Here is a 21,950-nt window from a genome sequence, read left to right as displayed (position 1 = left end):
CCTCATATTAACCTATACCTGGACCTGGTAACCTCATATTAACCTATACCTGATAACCTCATATGAACCTATACCTGGACCTGGTAACCTCATATTAACCTATACCTGGACCTGGTAACCTCACATGAACCTATACCTGGACCTGGTAACCTCACATTAACCTATACCTGGACCTAGCAACCTCATATGAACCTATACCTGGACCTGGTAACCTCATATGAACCTATACCTGGACCTGGTAACCTCACATTAACCTATACCTGGACCTGGTAACCTCATATTAACCTATACCTGGACCTGGTAACCTCATATTAACTTATACCTGGAAACCTCATTTTAACCTGTACCTGGCAACCTCATATTAACTTATACCTGGCAACCTCATTTTAACCTGTACCTGGCAACCTCATATTAACCTATATCTGGCAACCTCATTAATTTATACCTGGACCTGGTAACCTCATATTAACCTATACCTGGTAACCTCATATGAACCTATACCTGGACCTGGTAACCTCATATGAACCTATACCTGGACCTGGTAACCTCATATTAACCTATACCTGGACCTGGTAACCTCATATTAACCCGTACCTGGACCTGGTAACCTCATATTAACCTGTACCTGGACCTGGTAACCCCCACATTAACCTATACCTGGTAACCTTATATTAACCTATACCTGGACCTGGTAACCTCACATTAACCTATACCTGGACCTGGTAACCTCACATTAACCTATACCTGGACCTGGTAACCCCCACATTAACCTATACCTGGTAACCTCATATTAACCTATACCTGGACCTGGTAACCTCACATTAACCTATACCTGGACCTGGTAACCTCACATTAACCTATACCTGGACCTGGTAACCTCATATTAACCTATACCTGGTAACCTCACATTAACCTATACCTGGACCTGGTAACCTCATATTAACCTATACCTGGACCTGGTAACCTCACATTAACCTATACCTGGTAACCTCACATTAACCTATACCTGGACCTGGTAACCTCACATTAACCTATACCTGGACCTGGTAACCTCACATTAACCTATACCTGGACCTGGTAACCTCACATTAACCTATACCTGGACCTGGTAACCCCACATTAACCTATACCTGGACCTGGTAACCTCACATTAACCTATACCTGGACCTGGTAACCTCATATTAACCTATACCTGGTAACCTCACATTAACCTATACCTGGACCTGGTAACCTCATATTAACCTATACCTGGACCTGGTAACCTCACATTAACCTATACCTGGTAACCTCACATTAACCTATACCTGGACCTGGTAACCTCATATTAACCTATACCTGGACCTGGTAACCTCACATTAACCTATACCTGGTAACCTCACATTAACCTGGACCTGGACCTGGTAACCTCATATTAACCTATATCTGAACCTGGTAACCTCACATTAACCTATACCTGGACCTGGTAACCTCACATTAACCTATACCTGGTAACCTCACATTAACCTATACCTGGACCTGGTAACCTCACATTAACCTATACCTGGACCTGGTAACCTCACATTAACCTATATCTGAACCTGGTAACCTCACATTAACCTGGACCTGGTAACCTCATATTAACCTATACCTGGACCTGGTAACCTCATATTAACCTGGACCTGGTAACCTCATATTAACCTGGACCTGGTAACCTCATATTAACCTGGACCTGGTAACCTCATATTAACCTGGACCTGGTAACCTCATATTAACCTGGACCTGGTAACCTCATATTAACCTATACCTGGTAACCTCATATTAACCTATACCTGGTAACCTCATATTAACCTATACCTGGACCTGGTAACCTCACATTAACCTATACCTGGACCTGGTAACCTCACATTAACCTATACCTGGACCTGGTAACCCCACATTAACCTATACCTGGTAACCTCATATGAACCTATACCTGGACCTGGCAACCTCATATTAACCTATACCTGGACCTGGTAACCTCATATGAACCTATACCTGTACCTGGTAACCTCATATGAACCTATACCTGGACCTGGTAACCTCATATGAACCTGTACCTGGACCTGGTAACCTCATATGAACCTATACCTGGACCTGGTAACCCCACATTAACCTATACCTGGACCTGGACACCTCATATGAACCTACACATGGACACCTCATATTAACCTATACCTGGACCTGGTAACCTCATATTAACCTGGACCTGGTAACCTCATATGAACCTGTACCTGGAAACACCTGATGCTGTATCATATAATCAACCATTAGGTTTCCTCTCCCCTCTCGGTGCTGCTGGTGTAGTGTGAGGTGTAACCCTGTCCTCTGTAGCAATGGGACTTAGCCCACATGTGAAGTGTGGGTGTGTGTCATGTTCACAGTGGCTAAATGACATTGCCCAGGGGGGTTCTATGTGCTGGAGGTCCATTAGTGTCCCCCTATAATAATAGATGCCATTTAGCAGATTATTTTATCCAAAGCCACTCACAGTCATGCATACATTGTATGTATCGATCCCACTATCCTTCCCTTGAAAGCGCCATGCTCTAACTGAGCTACAGAGTATCTCTCTCACTCACACACGTGTGTGTCGTAGTTCTCTGTGTACAGGAAACTGCTGTCTGTGTTCCCAGACAGGATATGACATCATTACCAAATGAATGAGGTGTGGAACATGACAAGTGTCTTTCTCAGTCTCTGACACTCATTTTTTCCTCTCTCCTTTCCTTCCTCTCTCTCCTTTCCTTCCTCTCTCTCTCCTTTCCTTCCTCTCTCTCTCCTTTCCTTCCTCTCTCTCTCCTTTCCTTCCTCTCTCTCTCCTTTCCTTCCTCTCTCTCTCCTTTCCTTCCTCTCTCTCTCTCTCCTTTCCTTCCTCTCTCTCTCTCTCCTTTCCTTCCTCTCTCTCTCTCTCTCCTTTCCTTCCTCTCTCTCTCTCTCTCTCCTTTCCTTCCTCTCTCTCCTTTCCTTCCTCTCTCTCCTTTCCTTCCTCTCTCTCTCCTTTCCTTCCTCTCTCTCTCTCCTTTCCTTCCTCTCTCTCTCCTTTCCTTCCTCTCTCTCTCCTTTCCTTCCTCTCTCTCTCCTTTCCTTCCTCGCTCCTTTCCTGTAAAACAGAGACACACAACAGACAGATCTGTCATGGCTCACATTCACCCGGCGTGGAAACATACACAGGGTGGCGTCCTAAATCACACCCGATTCCCTTTTTACTGCACTACTTTCAGAGCCCTGTGGACCCTGGTCAACAGTAGGGCACTGTATAGGGAATAGGGTGCAGACTGGGACACACTACAGGTTCTATGCAGCTGCAGTTCAAAGGTTATGACATTAACATAACAAGGAGGAAACAGTTTGAAAGATTGGAAGAAGAAACTTGTATTTATTTCCACAAAGAAATGAGTTGAATGTTTGTAGAGATTGACATAGAAATGAGTTGAATGTTTGTAGAGATTGACATAGAAATGAGTTGAATGTTTGTAGAGATTGACATAGGCAGCAGTCCATTGAAATTCTGGAGCACATTAAAGTCATTCTGCAAAACTTGAACAAGTAAGATCATGCTTGTTTCTACAGCCTTCCCCTCCTCCCCCTCAGTCTTCCCTCCCTCCCCTATGTTCCTCCCCCTCAGTCTTCCCTCCCTTCCCCATGTTCCTCCCCCTCAGTCTTCCCTCCCTTCCCCATGTTCCTCCCCCTCAGTCTTCCCTCCCTCCCCTATGTTCCTCCCCCTCAGTCTTCCCTCCCTTCACTATGTTCCTCCCCCTCAGTCTTCCCTCCCTTCACTATGTTCCTCCCCCTCAGTCTTCCCTCCCTTCACTATGTTCCTCCCCCTCAGTCTTCCCTCCCTTCACTATGTTCCTCCCCCTCAGTCTTCCCTCAATAAGCCTTAAGTTCTATAAGTTAGTAAATAAGTTAGAGCCCTCATTTACTAAAGACACTTGATTGCGTTTATTAATGAACCAATTAAGTCATCACAATATCATAACGAGTCCAAAACGATCTACTACAGAACATTGAAACCTGACAAAAAAAACATCTTTAAATAAATTTAAATGAATACAAAAAGCTAAAATCTAAACTGATAAAATGATAGAAATAGAGATAGCAGAATGGGGGAGATGTAGATTGTCTTTGTTGAATGATACATTGATTAGTTTATCGCTTCTATGATCACAGTCCTGGTCAGTCAGTCATCTATACATCTGTGCAAAATGTGTCCAAATTCACTGAAGCTGAGATAATATGGATATTAAAGGGGAAGTTCAGGATTTTACAACTTAATGTTAGATTGTTCCTCACCCTGAAAGTATTCAATGGTTCAGGAGAAACTGAAGTCCCTGGTTCGATTTCTTTTTAAAACAGCCAGCTAACTTTAAAAGCCAAAGGCCAAAATACTGAACGTCCCCTTTAAATGACACTAAGGCTGGGATTCATTCAAATCCTCATTAGATCTGCCTCATGACATTTAAAGGTAATTTCCAATTGAGCTGACATAAGCAGACCGTGAATGCGGTCTCCACGAACGTGGGAACATGGTCTTTAAAAAGGGCCAATCGGCTTGAATCCTGGCCTCAAACTGCTGACAACCTCACAGCTGTCTATACTGTACATAAAGTTGGCTAGAGGGCACATGTTCAATAACGGTTTCTGTTCAAGTGCACCCTCTATCCAACTCTATGATAGTGTCTGTGCCTTTGTACAAAACGGCAACATTCCCTTTAAAATGCACTGCTTTTGACCAGAGCCCTATGAGGAATATATATAGGGAATAGAGTGGTATTTGGGGCGGAGGATGTTGCCGTCTGTCTGTGTGAGTCCTCGCTCCGCTGTCCTGTTGGAGGGACATTGTGCTCTTATCTTGGAACAAAGTGAAGACAAGTTAAAAGGATAACAACACTATTCTCACACACACACACAGTAGGCTAGTTCCAGCTACAACCTCTTCTCCCTAGAAAATACAAAACGTACACAGTCGGTCGCTGTAAAAGTGACGATTACTCGCAGTTTCACTAACTTTTTATTTGCCATTTTCGTATTCCTGCTTTTGTTTCCCCAGTAAGTAAGAGACAACAGAGCTTTTGTTTCCCCAGTAAGTAAGAGACAACAGAGCTTTTGTTTCCCCAGTAAGTAAGAGACAACAGAGCTTTTGTTTCCCCAGTAAGTAAGAGACAACAGAGCTTTTGTTTCCCCAGTAAGTAAGAGACAACAGAGCTTTTGTTTCCCCAGTAAGTAAGAGACAACAGAGCTTTTGTTTCCCCAGTAAGTAAGAGACAACAGAGCTTTTGTTTCCCCAGTAAGTAAGAGACAACAGAGCTTTTGTTTCCCCAGTAAGTAAGAGACAACAGAGCTTTTGTTTCCCCAGTAAGTAAGAGACAACAGAGCTTTTGTTTCCCCAGTAAGTAAGAGACAACAGAACTTTTGTTTCCCCAGTAAGTAAGAGACAACAGAGCTTTTGTTTCCCCAGTAAGTAAGAGACAACAGAGCTTTTGTTCCCCCAGTAAGTAAGAGACAACAGAGCTTTTGTTTCCCCAGTAAGTAAGAGACAACAGAGCTTTTGTTTCCCCAGTAAGTAAGAGACAACAGAGCTTTTGTTTCCCCAGTAAGTAAGAGACAACAGAGCTTTTGTTTCCCCAGTAAGTAAGAGACAACAGAGCTTTTGTTTCCCCAGTAAGTAAGAGACAACAGAGCTTTTGTTGCCCCAGTAAGTAAGAGACAACAGAGCTTTTGTTTCCCCAGTAAGTAAGAGACAACAGAGCTTTTGTTCCCCCAGTAAGTAAGAGACAACAGAACACGGACGGTAGAATTCAGATGTCCTTTATGAGGGAAGTTGAAAAAAAATCCTTAATAAAAAAATAAAAAATTAAAAGTGCAAAACCACAAAACTAAAAATAAACAAATGTGTTGTTTGTGTTCATTTTAAGCTCACCATGGAAACTAAAAAAAACAGTAGCAGCAAATTAAAAAATAATAAACAAAAAGCAACAAAATATGGACCTCTTGTAACACGTTATCAGGATAAACAATTCTGGGTTCAATCTCTTTCCTCGAGACATCACTATGGCAACACACACACACACACAGTTGGTCACAGTTTACAGGTGGAGGACAATAGGGTGGGAGGAGTCAAGTGTTAAATCGTTACCTTATTAAAACAATCAGTGTCACGTACGGTAAACAAATAGGTAAACAAACTCAGACACGACACACAAACAGGTAAACAAACGCAGACACGACACACAAACAGGTACAACTAGAGACGAGAGGCTGTGATCTGTAGTTTCCTAACTTTACGTAAGAATAACAGGTATTATTAAAGCCCTATTTCTGTCCCTCTTATAATGATGGCTCGTATGAACCAAGAGGTTAGTTATCCCCGGTCTATCTAGAAGAGAACATGAGAATTATCTCATGATATTTATATGGAAGAAAGCATTCCTTAGGGAAAAGGACAGAAACCAAAACATGCTTGGTGGAGGAGAGATCAGCAGTGAACCAGTGATCGAGTAATAACAGGAGGAATATTAATTCATATAGAAGATCCTTTACCCCGGAAAAAAACAGCTATCTCCCAGAAATAAACAGAGGCTAGACACCTACCTGTCTGTCCCCAACACCCTGTCTGTCCCCAACACGCTGTCTGTCTCTCACTGACTGTTAATCCCTTACTGGTAGTGTCGGAGTCTGACTAGTGTAACAGCGCCATCTACACAAAGCTCTAAGTATTGCAAGTGTGCGTGTCTTACTGTGGGAGTGCCTGTCAGTCTCTCTGTCTATGGCTCTCTGTGTGGTGGATTTTTTCTACAGTCTGATTTAAATCTGTTAAGTCTCTTTCCCTCTTCTGTAGTCTAGCTGGCCTCTACCTACCTCTACTGCAGTCTAGCTGGCCTCTACCTACCCCTCTCTACTGTAGTCTAGCTGGCCCCTACCTACCTCTCTCTACTGTAGTCTAGCTGGCCCCTACCTACCCCTCTCTACTGCAGTCTAGCTGGCCCCTACCTACCTCTGTACTGCAGTCTACTTGGCCCCTACCTACCTCTCTCTACTGTAGTCTAGCTGTAGTCTAGCTGGCCTCTCTACCTACCTCTCTCTTCTGTCGTCTACCTGGCCCCTACCTACCTCACTCTACTGTAGTCTAGCTGGCCCCTACCTACCTCACTCTACTGTAGTCTAGCTGGCCCCTACCTACCTCACTCTACTGTAGTCTAGCTGGCCCCTACCTACCTCACTCTACTGTAGTCTAGCTGGCCCCTACCTACCCCTCTCTACTGCAGTCTAGCTGGCCCCTACCTACCTCACTCTACTGTAGTCTAGCTGGCCCCTACCTACCCCTCTCTACTGCAGTCTAGCTGGCCTCTACCTACCTCACTCTACTGTAGTCTAGCTGGCCCCTACCTACCTCACTCTACTGTAATCTAGCTGGCCCCTACCTACCTCACTCTACTGTAGTCTAGCTGGCCCCTACCTACCTCACTCTACTGTAGTCTAGCTGGCCCCTACCTACCTCTCTCTACTGCAGTCTAGCTGGCCTCTCTACCTACCCCTCTCTACTGCAGTCTAGCTGGCCCCTACCTACCTCTCTCTACTGCAGTCTAGCTGGCCTCTCTACCTACCCCTCTCTACTGCAGTCTAGCTGGCCCCTCTACCTACCCCTCTCTACTGCAGTCTAGCTGGCCCCTACCTACCCCTCTCTACTGCAGTCTAGCTGGCCCCTACCTACCCCTCTCTACTGCAGTCTAGCTGGCCCCTACCTACCCCTCTCTACTGCAGTCTAGCTGGCCCCTACCTACCCCTCTCTACTGTAGTCTAGCTGGCCCCTACCTACCTCTCTTTCCCTCACTCTTCATTCTCTATCTGTCCCTACCTGTTTCTGCGTTGGAACGTTTTCCTTCTGAATGTAGGTACCCCCCTCTCTCTGTCCCTACCTTAGTTGGTTTCTCTGTGTTGGTTGGGTCCCCTTAATCTTTAATCTAGAGGTGTCCCCCTGTCCCTCCCCAAGTCCCGCCCACCCTCCCGCTATGGAGAAATACATAGGGCGTGGGGGCCGTCTGTCAGGGGGAGCGGCCAATGGCGTGATGGGTCCCTCTCCCCCTCCCCCCAGATCAGTTCAGGGCATTAACACAGATGGATGAGATTCCTTTTCACCTTCTTCCTCTACTACTGGCTCACCTGGAGAGGGAGGGGGAGAGAGGGAAGGAGGGTGAGAGAGAGGGAAGGAGGGTGAGAGAGAGGGAAGGAGGGGGAGAGAGAGAGGGAAGGAGGGGGTTGAGAGAGAGGGAAGGAAAGGGAAGGAGAGGGAGAGAGGGGGAAGGAGGGGGAAGGAAGGGGAGAGAGAGGGAAGGAGGGGGAGAGAGGGGGAAGGAGGGGGAGAGGGAAAGAGGGGGAGAGAGAGGGAAAGAGGGGGAGAGAGAGGGAAGGAGGGGGAGAGAGAGGGAAGGAGGGGGAGAGAGAGGGAAGGAGGGGGGAGAGAGGGAAGGAGGGGGAGAGAGAGGGAAGGAGGGGGAGAGAGAGGGAAGGAGGGGGAGAGAGAGGGAAGGAGGGGGAGAGAGAGGGAAGGAGGGGGAGAGAGAGGGAAGGAGAGGGAAGGAGGGGGAGAGAGGGAAAGAGGGGGAGAGAGAGGGAAGGAGGGGGAGAGAGGGAAATAGGGGGAGAGAGAGGGAAGGAGGGGGAGAGAGAGGGAAGGAGGGGGAGAGAGAGGGAAGGAGGGGGAGAGAGAGGGAAGGAGGGGGAGAGAGAGGGAAGGAGGGGGAGAGAGAGGGAAGGAGGGGGAGAGAGAGGGAAGGAGGGGGAGAGAGGGAAGGAGGGGGAGAGAGAGGGAAGGAGGGGGAGAGAGAGGGAAGGAGGGGGAAAGAGGGGGAGAGAGAGGGAAGGAGGGGGAGAGAGGGAAAGAGGGGGAGAGAGAGGGAAGGAGGGGGAGAGAGGGAAAGAGGGGGATGGATTAAGATTTCTGGATGAGGATCACAACCAGGAAGTGCCATCTTAAAGTGTGACAGAATTAACATTGGAATGGTGATATTTAAAGCGAGTGTGTACCTGATGTTAGGTTAGGGGGGGTTTCTACACGCCGTAGCAGGCAGACAGTCTCTCCTTCAGCTGGGGGGGAAACTGTTCTGAGAACTGCTGCCAGTTCTCCTCTCCTACCTGGTCCTTAAAACCATGGAGGATCTGGGGGGGGGGAGAGAAAATACTTTGATTCCTCAACAAAGAAATGACAACAGAAACAATGTCTGAAATAATTCTCTACTATTATGGTTAACATCCCACTATCATACAGTCTATATATGCACACACACACACACACACACACACACACACACACACACACACACACGGATCTGGGCCAAGCAAAGCTTTTCCCAGGATGTGTCCTAAACGGCAGCCTCTCCCTTCCACTATACACTACAGACGTGCAGATCAAGGGAACCAGGTGCCATCTGGAACAGAGCGTTGGGTCCTCCACACACCTTGTAGAACATGTCTCTCAGGTCGTCTTTAGGGCTGACCCAGGACGCCACGGCATCACAGAAGAAGATGAAGTCCTGCAGAGAGACACATTCTGTCATTTCAACCTACAGAATGACCGTGTCTCCATGTAGAGGTCTGCTCTCTTCATACCACAACGCCTGCTGCCGACTTCCTGTCTGACTCCCAACACCTGGTCCCAAACCCAACCGCAGTGCTACAATGTGATTTTAGGTGGGTGACGCAGCTCACTTGGCAGACATGGTTGCAGCAACTTAAGCACCCGACAGGCAATATCAACCAGACCAAAACAACTTCAACAAGTTAACTGACCAGAGACGGTCACCTGGCCCATTCTATTAGCCGGTCTGTATTAGCCGGTCTGTATTAGCCGGTCTGTAATACCGGGCTACATCAATGTGTTAGATGTAGTTTGAAGAGAGCGGAGTTGGATAGACCTTCTCTTGAGCTATTTTTACAGCCTACCTTTAAGGAGAGGGATGATTTTTAGACGGAGACATATTAGGTGATCAATATTTATTTCTAGGCTGTGTAGTAAACTATAGCCTAAATCATATATGTAGGAAGTACATTTCCTTAGAGAGAGAAGTGCCCCGTTCTCCTCCTCCCCATGAACAGCCTATAACCTCCTCTAACTGACACCACACACATCTGATCTCACCGGTGAGACACTGAACAGGAAGCAGGGAGAACAGGTGGGTCGTCATCGTAAATAAGAACTTGTTCTTAACAGACTTGCCGAGTTCAATAAAGGTTCAATAAAAACAGAACGATGACAGCAACACGTGCTACGTTCTGTAGGATACAGCCTAGTCCTGTAGGACACAGCCTAGTCCTCTAGGATACAGCTACAGCCTGGTCCTGTAGGACACAGCCTGGTCCTGTAGGATACAGCCTGGTCCTCTAGGATACAGCCTAGTCCTCTAGGATACAGCCTAGTCCTGTAGGATACAGCCTAGTCCTGTAGGATACAGCCTAGTCCTGTAGGATACAGCCTAGTCCTGTAGGACACAGCCTGGTCCTGTAGGATACAGCCTAGTTCTGAGTAGTTCTGTAGGATACAGCCTAGTCCTGTAGGATACAGCCTAGTTCTGAGTAGTTCTGTAGGACACAGCCTAGTTCTGAGTAGTTCTGTAGGATACAGCCTGGTCCTGTAAGATACAGCCTAGTTCTGAGTAGTTCTGTAGGATACAGCCTAGTCCTGTAGGACACAGCCTAGTCCTGTAGGATACAGCCTGGTCCTGTAGGATACAGCCTGGTCCTGTAGGATACAGCCAGGATACAGCCTAGTCCTGTAGGATACAGCCTAGTTCTGTAGGATACAGCCTAGTTCTGTAGGATACAGCCTAGTCCTGTAGGATACAGCCTAGTTCTGAGTAGTTCTGTAGGATACAGCCTAGTCCTGTAGGATACAGCCTAGTTCTGAGTAGTTCTGTAGGATACAGCCTGGTCCTGTAGGATACAGCCAGGATACAGCCTAGTTCTGTAGGATACAGCCTGGTCCTGTAGGATACAGCCTGGTCCTGTAGGATACAGCCAGGATACAGCCTAGTTCTGTAGGATACAGCCTGGTCCTGTAGGATACAGCCAGGATACAGCCTAGTTCTGTAGGATACAGCCTAGTCCTGTAGGATACAGCCTAGTTCTGTAGGATACAGCCTAGTTCTGTAGGATACAGCCTAGTCCTGTAGGATACAGCCTAGTCCTGTAGGATACAGCCTAGTTCTGTAGGATACAGCCTAGTTCTGTAGGATACAGCCTAGTCCTGTAGGATACAGCCTGGTCCTGTAGGATACAGCCAGGATACAGCCTAGTTCTGTAGGATACAGCCTAGTCCTGTAGGATACAGCCTAGTCCTGTAGGATACAGCCTAGTTCTGTAGGATACAGCCTAGTCCTGTAGGATACAGCCTAGTCCTGTAGGATACAGCCTGGTCCTGTAGGATACAGCCTGGTCCTGTAGGATACAGCCTAGTCCTGTAGGATACAGCCAGGATACAGTCTAGTTCTGTAGGATACAGCCTGGTCCTGTAGGATACAGCCAGGATACAGCCTAGTTCTGTAGGATACAGCCTAGTCCTGTAGGATACAGCCTGGTCCTGTAGGACACAGCCTAGTCCTCTAGGACACAGCCTAGTCCTCTAGGATACAGCCTAGTCCTCTAGGATACAGCCTAGTCCTCTAGGATACAGCCTAGTCCTCTAGGATACAGCCTAGTCCTCTAGGATACAGCCTAGTCCTCTAGGATACAGCCTAGTCCTCTAGGATACAGCCTAGTCCTCTAGGATACAGCCTAGTCCTCTAGGATACAGCCTAGTCCTCTAGGATACAGCCTAGTCCTGTAGGATACAGCTACAGCCTAGTCCTGTAGGATACAGCCTAGTCCTGTAGGATACAGCCTAGTTCTGTAGGATACAGCCTAGTTCTGTAGGATACAGCCTAGTTCTGTAGGATACAGCCTAGTCCTGTAGGATACAGCCTAGTCCTGTAGGATACAGCCTAGGTCTGTAGGATACAGCCTAGTCCTGCAGGATACAGCCTAGTCCTGTAGGATACAGCCTAGTTCTGTAGGATACAGCCTAGTTCTGTAGGATACAGCCTAGTTCTGTAGGATACAGCCTAGTTCTGTAGGATACAGCCTAGTTCTGTAGGATACAGCCAGGATACAGCCTAGTCCTGTAGGATACAGCCAGGATACAGCCTAGTCCTGTAGGATACAGCCTGGTCCTGTAGGACACAGCCTGGTCCTGTAGGACACAGCCTGGTCCTGTAGGATACAGCCTGGTCCTGTAGGATACAGCCTGGTCCTGTAGGATACAGCCTGGTCCTGTAGGATACAGCCTAGTTCTGTAGGATATAGCCTGGTCCTGTAGGATACAGCCTGGTCCTGTAGGATACAGCCAGGATACAGCCTAGTCCTGTAGGATACAGCCTAGTTCTGTAGGATACAGCCTAGTCCTGTAGGATACAGCCTAGTCCTGTAGGATACAGCCTAGTTCTGAGTAGTTCTGTAGGATACAGCCTAGTCCTGTAGGATACAGCCTGGTCCTGTAGGATACAGCCTGGTCCTGTAGGATACAGCCAGGATACAGCCTAGTCCTGTAGGATACAGCATAGTTCTGAGTAGTTCTGTAGGATACAGCCTGGTCCTGTAAGATACAGCCTAGTTCTGAGTAGTTCTGTAGGATACAGCCTAGTCCTGTAGGACACAGCCTAGTCCTGTAGGATACAGCCTGGTCCTGTAGGATACAGCCTGGTCCTGTAGGATACAGCCAGGATACAGCCTAGTCCTGTAGGATACAGCCTAGTTCTGTAGGATACAGCCTAGTTCTGTAGGATACAGCCTAGTCCTGTAGGATACAGCCCAGTTCTGAGTAGTTCTGTAGGATACAGCCTAGTCCTGTAGGATACAGCCTAGTTCTGAGTAGTTCTGTAGGATACAGCCTGGTCCTGTAGGATACAGCCAGGATACAGCCTAGTTCTGTAGGATACAGCCTGGTCCTGTAGGATACAGCCTGGTCCTGTAGGATACAGCCAGGATACAGCCTAGTTCTGTAGGATACAGCCTGGTCCTGTAGGATACAGCCAGGATACAGCCTAGTTCTGTAGGATACAGCCTAGTCCTGTAGGATACAGCCTAGTTCTGTAGGATACAGCCTAGTCCTGTAGGATACAGCCTAGTCCTGTAGAATACAGCCTAGTCCTGTAGGATACAGCCTGGTCCTGTAGGATACAGCCTAGTCCTGTAGGATACAGCCTGGTCCTGTAGGATACAGCCAGGATACAGCCTAGTTCTGTAGGATACAGCCTAGTCCTGTAGGATACAGCCTAGTCCTGTAGGATACAGCCTAGTTCTGTAGGATACAGCCTAGTCCTGTAGGATACAGCCTAGTCCTGTAGGATACAGCCTGGTCCTGTAGGATACAGCCTGGTCCTGTAGGATACAGCCAGGATACAGTCTAGTTCTGTAGGATACAGCCTGGTCCTGTAGGATACAGCCAGGATACAGCCTAGTCCTGTAGGATACAGCCTAGTCCTGTAGGATACAGCCTAGTCCTGTAGGACACAGCCTAGTCCTCTAGGACACAGCCTAGTCCTCTAGGACACAGCCTAGTCCTCTAGGACACAGCCTAGTCCTCTAGGATACAGCCTAGTCCTCTAGGATACAGCCTAGTCCTCTAGGATACAGCCTAGTCCTCTAGGATACAGCCTAGTCCTCTAGGATACAGCCTAGTCCTCTAGGATACAGCCTAGTCCTCTAGGATACAGCCTAGTCCTCTAGGATACAGCCTAGTCCTCTAGGATACAGCCTAGTCCTCTAGGATACAGCCTAGTCCTCTAGGATACAGCCTAGTCCTCTAGGATACAGCCTAGTCCTCTAGGATACAGCCTAGTCCTCTAGGATACAGCCTAGTCCTCTAGGATACAGCCTAGTCCTCTAGGATACAGCTACAGCCTAGTCCTGTAGGACACAGCCTGGTCCTGTAGGATACAGCCTAGGTCTGTAGGATACAGCCTAGTCCTGTAGGATACAGCCTAGTCCTGTAGGATACAGCCTAGTTCTGTAGGATACAGCCTAGTTCTGTAGGATACAGCCTAGTTCTGTAGGATACAGCCTAGTTCTGTAGGATACAGCCTAGTTCTGTAGGATACAGCCAGGATACAGCCTAGTCCTGTAGGATACAGCCTGGTCCTGTAGGACACAGCCTGGTCCTGTAGGACACAGCCTGGTCCTGTAGAATACAGCCTGGTCCTGTAGGATACAGCCTGGTCCTGTAGGATACAGCCTAGTTCTGAGTAGTTCTGTAGGATACAGCCTAGTCCTGTAGGATACAGCCTAGTTCTGAGTAGTTCTGTAGGATACAGCCTAGTTCTGAGTAGTTCTGTAGGATACAGCCTGGTCCTGTAGGATACAGCCTAGTTCTGTAGGATACAGCCTAGTTCTGTAGGATACAGCCTAGTTCTGAGTAGTTCTGTAGGATACAGCCTAGTTCTGAGTAGTTCTGTAGGATACAGCCTGGTCCTGTAGGATACAGCCTAGTTCTGAGTAGTTCTGTAGGATACAGCCTAGTCCTGTAGGACACAGCCTAGTTCTGTAGGATACAGCCAGGATACAGCCTAGTTCTGAAGGATACAGCCTAGTTCTGTAGGACACAGCCTAGTCCTGTAGGATACAGCCTAGTTCTGTAGGATACAGCCTAGTTCTGTAGGATACAGCCTAGTTCTGTAGGATACAGCCTAGTTCTGTAGGATACAGCCTGGTCCTGTAGGATACAGCCAGGATACAGCCTAGTTCTGTAGGATACAGCCTGGTCCTGTAGGATACAGCCTGGTCCTGTAGGATACAGCCAGGATACAGCCTAGTTCTGTAGGATACAGCCTGGTCCTGTAGGATACAGCCTGGTCCTGTAGGATACAGCCAGGATACAGCCTAGTTCTGTAGGATACAGCCTGGTCCTGCAGGATACAGCCTAGTTCTGTAGGATACAGCCTAGTTCTGTAGGATACAGCCTAGTTCTGTAGGATACAGCCTGGTCCTGTAGGATACAGCCAGGATACAGCCTAGTTCTGTAGGATACAGCCTAGTCCTGCAGGATACAGCCTGGTCCTGTAGGATACAGCCTAGTCCTGTAGGATACAGCCTGGTCCTCTAGGATACAGCCTAGTCCTCTAGGATACAGCCTAGTCCTCTAGGATACAGCCTAGTCCTCTAGGATACAGCCTAGTCCTGTAGGATACAGCGTAGTCCTCTAGGATACAGCCTAGTCCTCTAGGATACAGCCTAGTCCTCTAGGATACAGCCTAGTCCTGTAGGATACAGCTACAGCCTAGTCCTGTAGTATACAGCCTAGGTCTGTAGGATACAGCCTAGGTCTGTAGGATACAGCCTAGATCTAGGATACAGCCTAGGTCTGTAGGATACAGCCTAGGTCTGTAGGATACAGCCTAGGTCTGTAGGATACAGCCTAGGTCTGTAGGATACAGCCTAGTCCTGTAGGATACAGCCTAGTCCTGTAGGATACAGCCTAGTCCTGTAGGATACAGCCTAGTTCTGTAGGATACAGCCTAGTTCTGTAGGATACAGCCTAGTTCTGTAGGATACAGCCAGGATACAGCCTAGTCCTGTAGGATACAGCCTGGTCCTGTAGGACACAGCCTGGTCCTGTAGGATACAGCCTAGTCCTGTAGGATACAGCCTGGTCCTGTAGGATACAGCCTGGTCCTGTAGGATACAGCCTAGTTCTGAGTAGTTCTGTAGGATACAGCCTAGTCCTGTAGGATACAGCCTAGTTCTGAGTAGTTCTGTAGGATACAGCCTAGTTCTGAGTAGTTCTGTAGGATACAGCCTGGTCCTGTAGGATACAGCCTAGTTCTGTATGATACTGCCTAGTTCTGTAGGATACAGCCTAGTCCTGTAGGATACAGCCTAGTTCTGAGTAGTTCTGTAGGATACAGCCTAGTTCTGAGTAGTTCTGTAGGATACAGCCTGGTCCTGTAGGATACAGCCTAGTTCTGAGTAGTTCTGTAGGATACAGCCTAGTCCTGTAGGACACAGCCTAGTTCTGTAGGATACAGCCAGGATACAGCCTAGTTCTGAAGGATACAGCCTAGTTCTGTAGGACACAGCCTAGTCCTGTAGGATACAGCCTAGTCCTGTAGGATACAGCCTAGTTCTGTAGGATACAGCCTAGTTCTGTAGGATACAGCCTAGTTCTGTAGGATACAGCCTAGTTCTGTAGGATACAGCCTAGTTCTGTAGGATACAGCCAGGATACAGCCTAGTCCTGTAGGATACAGCCTGGTCCTGTAGGACACAGCCTGGTCCTGTAGGACACAGCCTGGTCCTGTAGGACACAGCCTGGTCCTGTAGGACACAGCCTGGTCCTGTAGGATACAGCCTGGTCCTGTAGGATACAGCCTGGTCCTGTAGGATACAGCCTAGTTCTGAAGGATATAGCCTGGTCCTGTAGGATACAGCCTGGTCCTGTAGGATACAGCCAGGATACAGCCTAGTCCTGTAGGATACTTCCTAGTTCTGTAGGATACAGCCTAGTTCTGTAGGATACAGCCTAGTCCTGTAGGATACAGCCTAGTTCTGAGTAGTTCTGTAGGATACAGCCTAGTCCTGTAGGATACAGCCTGGTCCTGTAGGATACAGCCTGGTCCTGTAGGATACAGCCAGGATACAGCCTAGTCCTGTAGGATACAGCATAGTTCTGAGTAGTCCTGTAGGACACAGCCTAGTCCTGTAGGATACAGCCTGGTCCTGTAGGATACAGCCTGGTCCTGTAAGATACAGCCTAGTTCTGAGTAGTTCTGTAGGATACAGCCTAGTCCTGTAGGACACAGCCTAGTCCTGTAGGACACAGCCTGGTCCTGTATGATACAGCCTGGTCCTGTAGGATACAGCCAGGATACAGCCTAGTCCTGTAGGATACAGCCTAGTTCTGTAGGATACAGCCTAGTCCTGTAGGATACAGCCCAGTTCTGAGTAGTTCTGTAGGATACAGCCTAGTCCTGTAGGATACAGCCTAGTTCTGAGTAGTTCTGTAGGATACAGCCTGGTCCTGTAGGATACAGCCAGGATACAGCCTAGTTCTGTAGGATACAGCCTGGTCCTGTAGGATACAGCCAGGATACAGCCTAGTTCTGTAGGATACAGCCTGGTCCTGTAGGATACAGCCAGGATACAGCCCAGTCCTGTAGGATACAGCCTAGTCCTGTAGGATACAGCCTAGTCCTGTAGGATACAGCCTAGTCCTCTAGGATACAGCCTAGTCCTCTAGGATACAGCCTAGTCCTCTAGGATACAGCCTAGTCCTCTAGGATACAGCCTAGTCCTCTAGGATACAGCTACAGCCTAGTCCTGTAGGACACAGCCTGGTCCTGTAGGATACAGCCTAGGTCTGTAGGATACAGCCTAGTCCTGTAGGATACAGCCTAGTCCTGTAGGATACAGCCTAGTCCTGTAGGATACAGCCTAGTTCTGTAGGATACAGCCTAGTTCTGTAGGATACAGCCTAGTTCTGTAGGATACAGCCTAGTTCTGTAGGATACAGCCAGGATACAGCCTAGTCCTGTAGGACACAGCCTGGTCCTGTAGGACACAGCCTGGTCCTGTAGGACACAGCCTGGTCCTGTAGAATACAGCCTGGTCCTGTAGGATACAGCCTGGTCCTGTAGGATACAGCCTGGTCCTGTAGGATACAGCCTAGTTCTGAGTAGTTCTGTAGGATACAGCCTAGTCCTGTAGGATACAGCCTAGTTCTGAGTAGTTCTGTAGGATACAGCCTAGTTCTGAGTAGTTCTGTAGGATACAGCCTGGTCCTGTAGGATACAGCCTAGTTCTGTAGGATACAGCCTAGTTCTGTAGGATACAGCCTAGTTCTGAGTAGTTCTGTAGGATACAGCCTAGTTCTGAGTAGTTCTGTAGGATACAGCCTGGTCCTGTAGGATACAGCCTAGTTCTGAGTAGTTCTGTAGGATACAGCCTAGTCCTGTAGGACACAGCCTAGTTCTGTAGGATACAGCCAGGATACAGCCTAGTTCTGAAGGATACAGCCTAGTTCTGTAGGACACAGCCTAGTCCTGTAGGATACAGCCTAGTTCTGTAGGATACAGCCTAGTTCTGTAGGATACAGCCTAGTTCTGTAGGATACAGCCTAGTTCTGTAGGATACAGCCTGGTCCTGTAGGATACAGCCAGGATACAGACTAGTTCTGTAGGATACAGCCTGGTCCTGTAGGATACAGCCTGGTCCTGTAGGATACAGCCAGGATACAGCCTAGTTCTGTAGGATACAGCCTAGTCCTGTAGGATACAGCCTAGTTCTGTAGGATACAGCCTAGTCCTGTAGGATACAGCCTGGTCCTGTAGGATACAGCCTAGTCCTGTAGGATACAGCCTGGTCCTGTAGGATACAGCCAGGATACAGCCTAGTCCTGTAGGATACAGCCTAGTCCTGTAGGATACAGCCTAGTCCTGTAGGATACAGCCTAGTTCTGTAGGATACAGCCTAGTCCTGTAGGATACAGCCTAGTCCTGTAGGATACAGCCTGGTCCTGTAGGATACAGCCTGGTCCTGTAGGATACAGCCAGGATACAGTCTAGTTCTGTAGGATACAGCCTGGTCCTGTAGGATACAGCCTAGTCCTGTAGGACACAGCCTAGTCCTCTAGGATACAGCCTAGTCCTCTAGGATACAGCCTAGTCCTCTAGGATACAGCCTAGTCCTCTAGGATACAGCCTAGTCCTCTAGGATACAGCCTAGTCCTCTAGGATACAGCCTAGTCCTCTAGGATACAGCCTAGTCCTCTAGGATACAGCCTAGTCCTCTAGGATACAGCCTAGTCCTCTAGGATACAGCCTAGTCCTCTAGGATACAGCCTAGTCCTCTAGGATACAGCCTAGTCCTCTAGGATACAGCTACAGCCTAGTCCTGTAGGACACAGCCTGGTCCTGTAGGATACAGCCTAGGTCTGTAGGATACAGCCTAGTCCTGTAGGATACAGCCTAGTCCTGTAGGATACAGCCTAGTTCTGTAGGATACAGCCTAGTTCTGTAGGATACAGCCTAGTTCTGTAGGATACAGCCTAGTTCTGTAGGATACAGCCTAGTTCTGTAGGATACAGCCTAGTTCTGTAGGATACAGCCAGGATACAGCCTAGTCCTGTAGGATACAGCCTGGTCCTGTAGGACACAGCCTGGTCCTGTAGGACACAGCCTGGTCCTGTAGGACACAGCCTGGTCCTGTAGAATACAGCCTGGTCCTGTAGGATACAGCCTGGTCCTGTAGGATACAGCCTGGTCCTGTAGGATACAGCCTAGTTCTGAGTAGTTCTGTAGGATACAGCCTAGTTCTGTAGGATACAGCCTAGTTCTGAGTAGTTCTGTAGGATACAGCCTAGTTCTGAGTAGTTCTGTAGGATACAGCCTGGTCCTGTAGGATACAGCCTAGTTCTGAGTAGTTCTGTAGGATACAGCCTAGTCCTGTAGGACACAGCCTAGTTCTGTAGGATACAGCCAGGATACAGCCTAGTTCTGAAGGATACAGCCTAGTTCTGTAGGACACAGCCTAGTCCTGTAGGATACAGCCTAGTTCTGTAGGATACAGCCTAGTTCTGTAGGATACAGCCTGGTCCTGTAGGATACAGCCAGGATACAGCCTAGTTCTGTAGGATACAGCCTGGTCCTGTAGGATACAGCCTGGTCCTGTAGGATACAGCCAGGATACAGCCTAGTTCTGTAGGATACAGCCTGGTCCTGTAGGATACAGCCTGGTCCTGTAGGATACAGCCAGAATACAGCCTAGTTCTGTAGGATACAGCCTAGTCCTGTAGGATACAGCCTAGTTCTGTAGGATACAGCCTAGTCCTGTAGGATACAGCCTAGTCCTGTAGGATACAGCCTAGTCCTGTAGGATACAGCCTAGTCCTGTAGGATACAGCCTGGTCCTGTAGGATACAGCCTGGTCCTGTAGGATACAGCCTAGTCCTGTAGGATACAGCCTGGTCCTGTAGGATACAGCCAGGATACAGCCTAGTTCTGTAGGATACAGCCTAGTTCTGTAGGATACAGCCTAGTCCTGTAGGATACAGCCTAGTCCTGTAGGATACAGCCTGGTCCTGTAGGATACAGCCTGGTCCTGTAGGATACAGCCAGGATACAGTCTAGTTCTGTAGGATACAGCCTGGTCCTGTAGGATACAGCCTAGTCCTGTAGGATACAGCCTAGTCCTGTAGGACACAGCCTGGTCCTGTAGGACACAGCCTAGTCCTCTAGGACACAGCCTAGTCCTCTAGGATACAGCCTAGTCCTCTAGGATACAGCCTAGTCCTCTAGGATACAGCCTAGTCCTCTAGGATACAGCCTAGTCCTCTAGGATACAGCCTAGTCCTCTAGGATACAGCCTAGTCCTCTAGGATACAGCCTAGTCCTCTAGGATACAGCCTAGTCCTCTAGGATACAGCCTAGTCCTCTAGGATACAGCCTAGTCCTCTAGGATACAGCCTAGTCCTCTAGGATAAAGCCTAGTCCTCTAGGATAAAGCCTAGTCCTCTAGGATACAGCTACAGCCTAGTCCTGTAGGACACAGCCTGGTCCTGTAGGATACAGCCTAGGTCTGTAGGATACAGCCTAGTCCTGTAGGATACAGCCTAGTTCTGTAGGATACAGCCTAGTTCTGTAGGATACAGCCTAGTTCTGTAGGATACAGCCTAGTTCTGTAGGATACAGCCTAGTTCTGTAGGATACAGCCAGGATACAGCCTAGTCCTGTAGGATACAGCCTGGTCCTGTAGGACACAGCCTGGTCCTGTAGGACACAGCCTGGTCCTGTAGAATACAGCCTGGTCCTGTAGGATACAGCCTGGTCCTGTAGGATACAGCCTAGTCCTGTAGGATACAGCCTAGTCCTGTAGGATACAGCCTAGTCCTGTAGGATACAGCCTAGTCCTGTAGGATACAGCCTAGTTCTGTAGGATACAGCCTAGTTCTGTAGGATACAGCCTAGTTCTGTAGGATACAGCCTAGTTCTGTAGGATACAGCCTAGTTCTGTAGGATACAGCCAGGATACAGCCTAGTTCTGTAGGATACAGCCTAGTTCTGTAGGATACAGCCAGGATACAGCCTAGTCCTGTAGGATACAGCCTGGTCCTGTAGGACACAGCCTGGTCCTGTAGGACACAGCCTGGTCCTGTAGGATACAGCCTAGTCCTGTAGGATACAGCCTGGTCCTGTAGGATACAGCCTGGTCCTGTAGGATACAGCCTAGTTCTGAGTAGTTCTGTAGGATACAGCCTAGTCCTGTAGGATACAGCCTAGTTCTGAGTAGTTCTGTAGGATACAGCCTAGTCCTGTAGGATACAGCCAGGATACAGCCTAGTTCTGAAGGATACAGCCTAGTTCTGTAGGACACAGCCTAGTTCTGTAGGACACAGCCTAGTCCTGTAGGATACAGCCTAGTTCTGTAGGATACAGCCTAGTCCTGTAGGACACAGCCTAGTTCTGTAGGACACAGCCTAGTTCTGTAGGACACAGCCTAGTTCTGTAGGACACAGCCTAGTTCTGTAGGACACAGCCTAGTTCTGTAGGACACAGTCTAGTTCTGTAGGACACAGTCTAGTTCTGTAGGATACAGCCTAGTTCTGTAGGACACAGCCTAGTTCTGTAGGATCCAGCCTAGTCCTGTAGGATACAGCCTAGTCCTGTAGGATACAGCCTAGTCCTGTAGGATACAGCCTAGTTCTGTAGGATACAGCCTAGTTCTGTAGGATACAGCCTAGTTCTGTAGGATACAGCCTAGTTCTGTAGGATACAGCCAGGATACAGCCTAGTCCTGTAGGACACAGCCTGGTCCTGTAGGACACAGCCTAGTCCTGTAGGATACAGCCTAGTTCTGTAGGATACAGCCTAGTTCTGAAGGATACAGCCTAGTTCTGTAGGACACAGCCTAGTCCT

At 48.3% G+C, this 21,950-nt stretch overlaps 1 protein-coding gene across 2 annotated transcripts in view; it reads right to left on the bottom strand.

Moving 5' to 3' along the window:
- Nucleotides 1-5,805: 5,805 nt before the first annotated feature.
- Nucleotides 5,806-21,950, bottom strand: part of LOC139405415 (transportin-2) — a 37,335-nt gene continuing 21,190 nt past the window's right edge. The window contains exons 22-25 of one of the 2 annotated variants that reach the window (XR_011633874.1): nucleotides 9,474-9,548; nucleotides 9,043-9,174; nucleotides 7,090-8,178; nucleotides 5,806-6,973 (exon numbers count right to left, since the gene is read on the bottom strand). Coding sequence is in view for 1 of the 2 variants with exons in the window: in XM_071147737.1 (XP_071003838.1) it covers nucleotides 9,067-9,174; nucleotides 9,474-9,548 (183 nt within the window). In the remaining variant the exon portion in view is untranslated. Of the gene's footprint in view, nucleotides 8,179-9,042; nucleotides 9,175-9,473; nucleotides 9,549-21,950 lie in introns of both variants that reach the window. The other variant, XM_071147737.1, reaches the window with a different exon arrangement.

This window comes from Oncorhynchus clarkii, unplaced genomic scaffold, assembly GCF_045791955.1.
Source record: "Oncorhynchus clarkii lewisi isolate Uvic-CL-2024 unplaced genomic scaffold, UVic_Ocla_1.0 unplaced_contig_11936_pilon_pilon, whole genome shotgun sequence".
Classification (NCBI taxonomy): Eukaryota; Metazoa; Chordata; class Actinopteri; order Salmoniformes; family Salmonidae; genus Oncorhynchus; species Oncorhynchus clarkii.
The sequence above is the reverse complement of the archived record's forward strand: the minus strand, read 5'-3'. Positions and strand labels throughout refer to the sequence as shown.